At 42.5% G+C, this 9,474-nt stretch overlaps 1 protein-coding gene and 1 long non-coding RNA gene across 7 annotated transcripts in view; one reads left to right on the forward strand and one right to left on the reverse strand.

Moving 5' to 3' along the window:
- LOC143273994 (uncharacterized) overlaps positions 1-9,474 on the forward strand; it is an 88,839-nt gene that overhangs the window by 34,471 nt on the left and 44,894 nt on the right. For both annotated transcript variants that reach the window (XR_013052376.1, XR_013052377.1), the window contains exon 2: positions 5,629-5,770. This is a non-coding gene — a long non-coding RNA (uncharacterized LOC143273994). The remainder of the gene's footprint in view (positions 1-5,628; positions 5,771-9,474) is intronic.
- Tet2 (tet methylcytosine dioxygenase 2) overlaps positions 505-9,474 on the reverse strand; it is a 53,969-nt gene continuing 44,999 nt past the window's right edge. For 2 of the 5 annotated variants that reach the window (XR_013052375.1, XR_013052373.1), the window contains exon 8: positions 8,876-8,935. Coding sequence is in view for 1 of the 5 variants with exons in the window: in XM_006970351.4 (XP_006970413.1) it covers positions 3,535-4,976; positions 6,426-6,777; positions 8,798-8,935 (1,932 nt within the window). In the remaining 4 variants the exon portion in view is untranslated. Of the gene's footprint in view, positions 4,977-6,425; positions 6,778-8,797; positions 8,936-9,474 lie in introns of those variants that run through there. The other 3 variants (XM_006970351.4, XR_006073536.2, XR_006073535.2) reach the window with 3 other exon arrangements.

Raw genomic sequence — 9,474 nt, forward strand, 5'->3', positions numbered from 1 at the left:
GGTTGCAAACTGACATGATGGACATGCAAAGAATAGATGAGGCTGGGCTGAAGGCACTGCTGCTTCAAGCCTCCCGAAGCCACATGGGACAGGTAGAGCTGGTACTGCTCAGGCAACCTTTCCTGCACCAGACTCTTGAAGGCCTTGCATAGGCAGGCCGTGGACATTTAGGAGTTAGCACGAACAGGCTTCGATTACCGACTCAGACCAGGGCTTAAGCCTGAGAATGTGTACCAGCTGATGCTGACAGCTGAAATGACATCCTAGGGTCAGCTGCTGTGGTCACTCCATTCCCTATTACCTGTCTTTATGTGTAGAGGAAATAAATAGGCTGAAAGAGAGCAGAAGAGGGGGTGATGAGCAGAGAAACAGCTTTGGGGTATTCATTTTGATTTCATTGAACATGTGGAAGGAACTGTGTAAAAGGAACTGTAAAACAAAACCCACTTCATCCCATTTTACCTTATTTATAGAACAGAAACTTCTGCAATAGGATACTTCGAGTGCATTAAATAAATATAAATTTTATTAAAAACACTCACATAGCATTATCAGGAATGATATAATAATAAACAGCTTTCAAATAGCCTGCATAACATTACAATACTTACAGTATTTATAACCACCCTCAGATTTTATAAACAAACCCAGTATCTCATGAATGAAACTAAGTTAAAAAAATAATCCATAGAAAAATGCACACAGAAGTTCAATATCTTAGTGTCAAACTGCAAAACCTTTTCCTAAGTTAACAACTACCTTTGTAAAGTGAACTCTCCCTCACTGTTCGTCAATCAAGATGAAAATTTCATTCAAGCAATGTTGACACCATGCAGAAACACTTTCAAGTATGGCTCTGTAGTCAACCTACTCCTATAGAAGCCAATCACTGGGCTGCTTTCCATTGATCTAATTGAGAGGTTGCATGTCATTTAATTGCCTCTCTTCCTACACGACCCACCCTCTCTAAACCGCACTCCCTGTTCCTGTTGGCCAGCAGTTTGACAAATGACAGTGGGTGACATACAAAAGCAAGCATTCCTCATGAATGGATGGCTCAACATTGCCAAATGCACCTGCAGGAACCCGATGTTGTGGACTCAACATCATGGTGTGAAAACCATTAAACTTACGTTTAGTGTGTGTGTGTGTGCACCAAGGAGACATTTGGAAAGTTTTAATGACAAAATGTGACCAATTAATTACAAAGGTCTCCACTGATCATAAAGCTAATTGAAAAGCTAGTAAGCAACACCATATTTAGGCCACAATGTAACAAGAGTCCTATTGCACAGCACACCAGCAGGTTCTAGCACTGTTTAAAGACACTCATGGACAGGAACCTGTAGTCATTACTAGATCAAAAAACCTTTGAGGACTTGGCCAACAGCCACATGATGACCTTTTCTTTCACAAGTTTCCCTTTATCAGGTCAGTGTATTCTATTTTAAATTGTTTACTTTTTAAAATCACTGAAACTCTCCAAACTTTAAAAATGCTTTTCTTTATAATCAAAAGTCAACAAGTTTACAAAATTAGTTGCAGCTATCAGTCCATGTACAAACAAAATAGGAGGGATTTGAAATAAGAATTAAATCCCTGAAAAATATATTAACTGACAACTTTACATAAACACAGATGACATGTTGGCATAAGGAGAACGAGCTGAAATATCCCTGAATTTTTAGAACAAAAAGTTTGAAATTCAAGTTATACTTGCTAAGAAATCAAGTATTAAAAAACGGTATGTTTTAATAATAAAAAGACTTTTTTAAAAATGGTGGTATACAATGCTATAAGCTTTCACTTAGTTCAATATATCCCATTGCCAAACTAGTGTTGAGGTATATGACAAGTAGGAACATCACTCAAACTTATAATCAATTCTTAGCTCACATTAGCATCTGTGTAGCAGTCTGAGTAGCACCATCGTGATGTGAATTTTGTTTCAATCTCATATATATATATATATACTATATATACATATGTATATATTTAATTTTTTACAGTACTAAAATACTAAAGCATTTCATTAAAAAAGTTTTGTTTTACAATTTAATTTACTATACAACTTTTATCTTTTTATACAAATTATGATTTGAAATCACCACAGCAAACCAGCTGCCTATTTTGTTTAGGGATTTTGTTATGCAACCAACAGATTCATATGGACTCAACCCTGTCTACTCATCTGACGCAGGCATCAGTCCACTCCAGCTTCCTGGTAACTAGAACACTTGAGCAAAGAAATGACATTGCAATGCATGAGTCACACAGAGGCAGCCTGCTGCTGTCCTGAAGAATATACAGGCCCACCAGACAGCTTAAGTGGACAAGCTTGGCTGGCTCTGTAGCGTTCAGCTAGTTATTGCCTGCATTAGCAGAGAATCTGAAACTGGACACACAGAAGCAATGAACTTGTCATACCATTAGTATAGCATGTAAGATGAGCACCAGAAAGCATGTGTTTTGTGGACTAACACATCTGTTCAGCTTCGGTTTGGATTTTACAGGCGTGTCAACAAAGAATACTGCTCATCAGCAGATACATGGCTAAAAGCAAATGTTTTAAAAGCTTTCCTTTAAAAAAAATAATCTTTTAATCCTAAATGAAAGTAAACTTTTTAAAAAAAACATCTCAGTACCTTAGCATTGTTCAAGTTGCCAAAGCTTAGGTAGGCAAAGTGCTTCTAAAACACCACTTAAAATATTTCAATATACACATATTTGCACATATAAAAATGTGTATATGTATACATTATGTTTATAGTCCTACAAAGACATCACTGGATGAGCACAATCCAGGCCTTTAAAATGTCCACATTTTAAAAAGTAAGCTGTATAAGAATAAGACAGAAATGTAAATGGAAGGTACCCCAGTTCTTCAAGGGCACCAAGACTGTACTGGTAGCGTGATAAAAAGGCATCAATTCTTCAGCTATTAAAGACACCATTTTTGTAGCACCATTTCATGTAACACCCAAACGAATTCAGTGTTTTTCCATTATTCACGTAATCTTCCTGTAGCTACTTGGATAAATAAGTTAATATTAAGATATTACAGTAAAAACTGCATGCTAAAAAGCCACAATTCCAGTATTCGGTACATCATAGATCAGCACCAGATGATTCCTGCAACTGTCCTACTACAGTACTGTGTCCCATGACTATGCAAACTCGGTTTCAGAAGTGGTCACATGTGTCGAGTGGTCGGGGAGCATCTCACACACAAAAGACCATAGCCAATAAGAGAACCAGTGGTTTTGAAAATAGGAATTGTAGAGCACTTTCTTCTCACCTTCCCTTTGCATAGGATGCTTTGGTCTTCTTCCTGAATGCCTCCAGTGACCACTTGGGAAGTCAGTGGAGATTAAGTGCAATGGTAAAATTAATCCCTATTTTGCTGGTGAGCTGACATGCCCCCAATGCACACATACACACACACACACTGCATTTGTCATGGATGCTGTGACCTGCCCCTACGGCCCATGCCATGAAAGAGAGGTTGTTCTTGGTCTGGCACAAGGGGCAGCATCATTTAAATGTGTTGTAAGGCCCCGTGACCCGAGTGCAGGCATATGGAGATGTAGTCACTGTGGAGTTTGTGGTCAGGGACCCTGTGTTCTCAGCAAGGGACTGGATGAAGCGCAGGTAACTGGGCTCAGAAGGTTCCTGCAACTCTGTGGGCTCACGTTTCACCCTTTTGCCATGGCTTTTCTGAGACACGTGGTCTGGTCCACACTCTTCCTCTTTCCCTCGGTTCTTTTCTGCCACTTTGGCTTCCCAGCGAGCCAAACCATGTTTTGGGTCATTCAGGCTCTTATGCTGATAAAATACAAGTGAGATCCTTGCGGCGTTACCTCTTTTAGGATTATTGACTTTGGTGGTGGCATGATACTCTCGCTTTGCACACTCAATGAGAATTGATCCATGAGTTAGAGCCACAGCCACACCTCCAATGTCAGGATCCAGAAAGCAGTGCTCACTGTCTGACCAAACCTCCACAGAAGCAGCCTCCTCCACAGAAGAAGCCATGTCCTGGCTTGCTGCCCCAGGCTGCTTCTCCTGACTGCTCTCAGGCAGATTGGGTAATAGACCTTGGGCAGAAGCAGGACTACCGTGATTAAACCCTGGAAGCACCCTTGATAGCCCATTCACTGTGTGCGAGAGCATGGCGTCCTCCTTGTGGAAGGCGTCGTTGGAGCTGTTCGTCCTGCCCGCGGCTGCTGTGGTGTAGCTGTGGGTCGTGTGAGAAGGTGGATGATGCTCACTGTTTCTGACGTCAGTGTTTGGATTGCTCATGCTGTGTGGTAATCTGGAGGCAGCTCCCGTGAAATGGCCATCCATCTCAGGGGTGGGATAAGCAGAAATAGTTGCCAGGTAGTGTACATTTGGATTTATGGGACAGTTGGTAAAGGCATCTCCCTGCATGTTTTGGTTTCCATAACTTAAATACCTCTGTTGGTAAAATGTGTGGATTGGTGGGAGGTTCAGCTTGGTGAGATGGTCCTGGCCTGGATATCTACACAGATCCCCAGGCTGAGACTGGGAGTAAGAACCTAAGAAAGGAGAGCAGTTGTCCATGGACACATTCCCATTGCACTGATATGCTGCATATTGGTTATTCTGATTGAAATGCCCAGGGTAGGGGTTCATGGGGTCAGAAGGACTCAAATATGAACTTGCAGCTTGAGATGAGGTGGGATAAAGGTTCACATGGTTGGCATCTCCATAAATATCTGAAGTGTGTGAAGAGTTTGGATAAGGACTAAGTGGATTGGGCCGTCTCATGTACGGGTTGGTGGAGTAAGAGCCAATGGACTCAGACTGAGTGTTACTGGGCAAGTTATGCTGTGGCTGTGTCTGTGGTGGCTGTGTCTGTGGTGGCTGTGGCTGGTGTGACTGTGGCACTTGCTGAAGGTACCTCTGGAGTGGCTGGGGCTGCTGAATGACTGATCCTGAAAGCCGCAGTTGTTCTAAGGAGAGAGCAGGAACAAATACAGTGGACTGTTATTTTAAGAGCACCAGTGGAGAGACTTAAATACATGCAACAGCACTGGCAATCAATCCCCCCAAGCAAAGATGAACATTGTCAACATAATCTTTTGTGTCTGAAGTATTAGAATAATACATGCTGAACTTTGAAAAAAAAAAAGTATGTCCAGAGTCACTCAAAATGCCTCTGCCTATCTCCCTCCATTTCCTCCACTTAGGCCATGTCCTCATCTTCTATGCAAACGTAGTCTGGTAAGGAGGGACTGGATTACAGTAGTGCCCCCCTTACCTCTACTGTTCCTGGAGGAAGGGAACATGTTTCATTTGACTCGACCCTCAAATATCTGGCACCTGACAGGACTTGGTTGTAGAATTAAAATGACAAGAAGAATGGCATTTATCTGTCCTTAAAAAGCATCTTAGTGTTTTTTTTTTTTTTTTTTTTTTTTTTTTTTTTTTTGTTATTCGAGACAGGGTTTCTCTGTGTAGCTTTGCACCTTTCCTGGATCTGGCTCTGTAGCCCAGGCGGGCCTCAAACTCACAGAGATCCGCCTGCCTCTGCCTCCTGAGTGCTGGGATTAAAGGCGTGCGCCACCACCACCCGGCTCTAAAAAGCATTTTATACAATTGCAGAGAACACCTTGTAGACTTGTAAGCTACAAACTGGACCTGCAGTGGCAATTCTGAGGCATGAACAGCTTTCCATCACAGAAACCAGTAAGAAGGAGATGTTCATCTCTCAAAGCAAAGAGGATCGGCTGTAAACAAATCAGTGGTAAGGTACATTTAAACAACATTCTTGTTGTTGGGGTCAAGCCAATACTTTCTAAAAACTGGATTCCTATTTAGTAGCTCTAATTGTAGACATAAAGCAAGGAGCTCTATCTATGTCCATTCTTTAGTAGGACTACCACTCTTCTGATGAGTGTGGAACCTTACCTAAACTAGATCAAACTTGTCTATGGAAAAATATACTCATCTTCCCCTCTATCCTGTAAATTGCATTTGCAAACTCATTTCAGTGCAGTACTATTTGAATTATCTATATCTAGGCTTAATGACTTTGAGTTGGCCTAAGTTTCCTGTCTTCCCTTCTACTGTTTGTCGATGTGCTGTTTTGCATTCTGAGAGGCTTTACTTGCATAGTTTCTGACATATTGAAGTCTTGTGACCTTCCTCTGGCTCCACTGGATCTGTGTCCAAATGCTCCCTCCTTAACCTTGGTGAACTGTCAATGCATGACTCCTGTTACTTTCGACATGTAAACGACCTGTAGAATGTCTTTCCAGTTTGAGATGGAAGGTACACCAAACTCCGACAACCCCAGTGCAGCCTCAGCCTGGCCACTTGAGCAAAGACTGTGGTGTAGACTCAGACCATGATTGTTGACAGCCCCAGGTAACAGCTAGCACCTGTCACATGGAGTTTACCTGGCAGCTGCTTCATATGACTTGCAGTTTCCATCTGCTTTGTACGTGAGGAAGACTTGTCCTTTTCATTCCCTTTTGAGCAGTTCTCCAGGGAAGCAAGTTTTTCAGCTGCAGCTTTCCTGGCCTCCAGTTTTCTTTGTCGGTCACTCTTGGCCCGCACTGCTAACTTTATCTTCTTCTTCCGAAAAGAGGTCAAAACCTCAATGGACCCATTTCGTATCTTCTCCTCCTGACCTTCAGCACTCCCAAACTCATCCACAGGAGCAAGTATGTACATGGGCAAGACATGGAGCTGCTCATCCTCCGGCTTCACTCCAATTTCCCGATTGTCTTCCCTAGTGAGGGTGCACACCTGATGGGGAGGGAAGGCGTTCCAGGCTCAGTGGCAGGACCAAAACAAAGTGTACATGCTGAGGTTTCTCCCTCCCAGCACCCACATGTGTGCTGGATCAAGGACATGCATACAGATCTGCCTGTCATTAGTGAAGACAATGTACAAATGGAGGACATAGAGCACCTCGCATTTATACTTTTTCAAGTCTATCTATCAGGAATCGCTATGAAGTGGCTATTTGTCATGTACTTCTAGCTAGAACTCAGGGAAGATCTACTTCTTCCAGATGAAATGAAGCAATCTCCTGCTTCCCACATGACATATCATTTTTTTCTTTCAGGAGGTTAACCATGTGACCACTATATGCAATGGGCTGGCAAAGGATGACAATACAACACAGTTCAGCTTCTCTCAGACCTGACTCCTAACCATCCATGTTTTAAAAATTTACTATGCTCAAGAAACTTTACAGCCAGGCAGTGGTGGTACATGACTTTAATCCCAGAACTCAGGAGGCAGGTGGATCTTGGTTAGTTTGAGGCTAGCCTAATCTACAGAGCAAGTTCTAGGACTGGCAAGTCTAACAGAGAAACCTTGTCTTGAACCCTACCCCTACAACAATCCCCAAAAAATAAAAAAAGAAAGAAAAAAAAAAGAAAGAAAAATTTACAAGATGCCAATTGACATAAAAACAACCTGGCCACAGATATAAAAATGAATGTGGGAGATTCCCCCTTAAAAGGAATGTGATCTTTCTAAATGACTAATGTGAGGAATTGTGAAGAATGCTTTCCAAACTTCATGTCTCCAAATACATATCTATCACTACTCAGCTCTCATGGAGAGTGCCTTTCCATCTTGCCTGTAGAACCTGTGATCACTCAAAGGCAGGCTCTCTCACTTCCCACTCCAATCACCTTGCTGGAATGAAGAACAGACGGCATGGCTGAGTTAGTGGGTTTCTTCCACCTTACAGAATATAGTGGTCACAAATGGCTGGGGTTGACCAGGGTGATGAGCAGCTTGTTTTCCTGAATCTAACTAGGGCTGATAGCTCTGCATCAGAGCTTTATATGTTTATAACCAAGGATGTGTTAATCTGTCTTGGCGACTGGAATATGTAGGCATCATCATGAGCTCCTTTGGACTTACTGAGCATGTGTCATGAGCATGACACTGGGTGTCAATTACTTACCACCTTACTATCTCACTGAGCCTAAAATACACTGATTTGCCTGGATAGCTGGATAGCAAGCTTTAGAGATCCTTCTGTCTCTACTTCCTCTATGCTGGAGGAAGTGCTTAGGCATCCTTAGTCACCTGCTACAGCACTGGATTTTTTTTACAAGGCACAGGGGATCCAATTCAGTTCTGTCAGCCTTTCCTAGCTGAACCACTTCCTCAACTGCGCATTACAAACTGTGGTGGCGATAACATGCCGACAGTGATAACATGCTTTTCATTTGTATTTCTCTGCTAGGAGAATCAGTACCTTGTCTTGCACGTGCTAGTGAAGGTGTGAGTGTGTGTTTTATTTTCCCACTTGTTTGGTTATAATTCACTACATACTTAAAGCTGAAATTTAATTTTTTAAGAAGATTTTTAACTGTATGTATGTATGGGTTGTCTATGTGTATGTTAGCATGACTGCAAAAACCAGGAGAATGTACCAAATCCTCTAGACCTGGAGTTAGAGGTGCCTGTGAGCCATGGGTGCTGGGAATGGAACCCAGGTCCTCCACAAGAGCAGCAAACACTTTCAACTACGAAGCTATCTCCCCAGCCCCAATTTTGGTTTTCTTCATAAGTCATTTGAAATAACACTGTACAGACATGATTTAGATTCTTGCTAAGAATGCCCAAGTTCTCGTGTGGTTGTCCACATTTCTCCTAATGTCCCACTCATAAGAGAGAGTGCTAGTAGTGCCCCAGGAAGGTCACTTTGGAAGACAATCAATCCGCATCTGTTCTGAGCCAGCACCACACAACCCGTGCTTTTCACCAGCAGATGTTGCTGGGGTCATAGGGTGCCACTTACCACTGTACAGCCATTCGCCATGTTGTGCAGGTCTCTGTGGGAGTGAGCAGAGAAGTCCACACATGCAGTGACCCCTGAGAATGGTCGGCCTTCCTTCAGACCCAAACGGCACTCGGGAGCTCTGTGTTCAAATTCAACCTGAGAAGAATATGTGTGTGAGTGGGAAGGTACTGGAGACTATTGAGATTATTTGATACTATTTTGCACTTCTATATCTAGAAAATAATGAAATGCCAAAAAAATAGGGCACACAAGTTTCATTTGACAATATTGCTGAGGGAAAATGTGTGTGTGTGTGTGTGTGTGTGTGTGTGTGTGTGTGTGTGTCCAGGCACATGCTTGTGTGATGCCAGGGATCAAACTCAGGGCTTCACATACTGAAGTAAGCACCCTACCACTGACTTACCCTCCCAGGTCCCAAATTTCTTCCTTCCCTTTTCTCCCTCCAACCCCCCACCCTGCTCTTTCAAATTCATGGCCTCCTTTTCCACTAATTGTTTCCACTAATATTCACACACACACACACACACACACACACACACACACACACACACACACACACACAAATTGCATATATTCCTAAATACAACCTGCCCATGAACATGTGTGAAGTGGCATTTATGGAATTCAGTCTAACTTTGATCTAGGTATACCCACATAACCACTGCTAAGAACAA

This window comes from Peromyscus maniculatus, chromosome 6 (genome assembly GCF_049852395.1).
Source record: "Peromyscus maniculatus bairdii isolate BWxNUB_F1_BW_parent chromosome 6, HU_Pman_BW_mat_3.1, whole genome shotgun sequence".
Taxonomy (NCBI): Eukaryota; Metazoa; Chordata; class Mammalia; order Rodentia; family Cricetidae; genus Peromyscus; species Peromyscus maniculatus.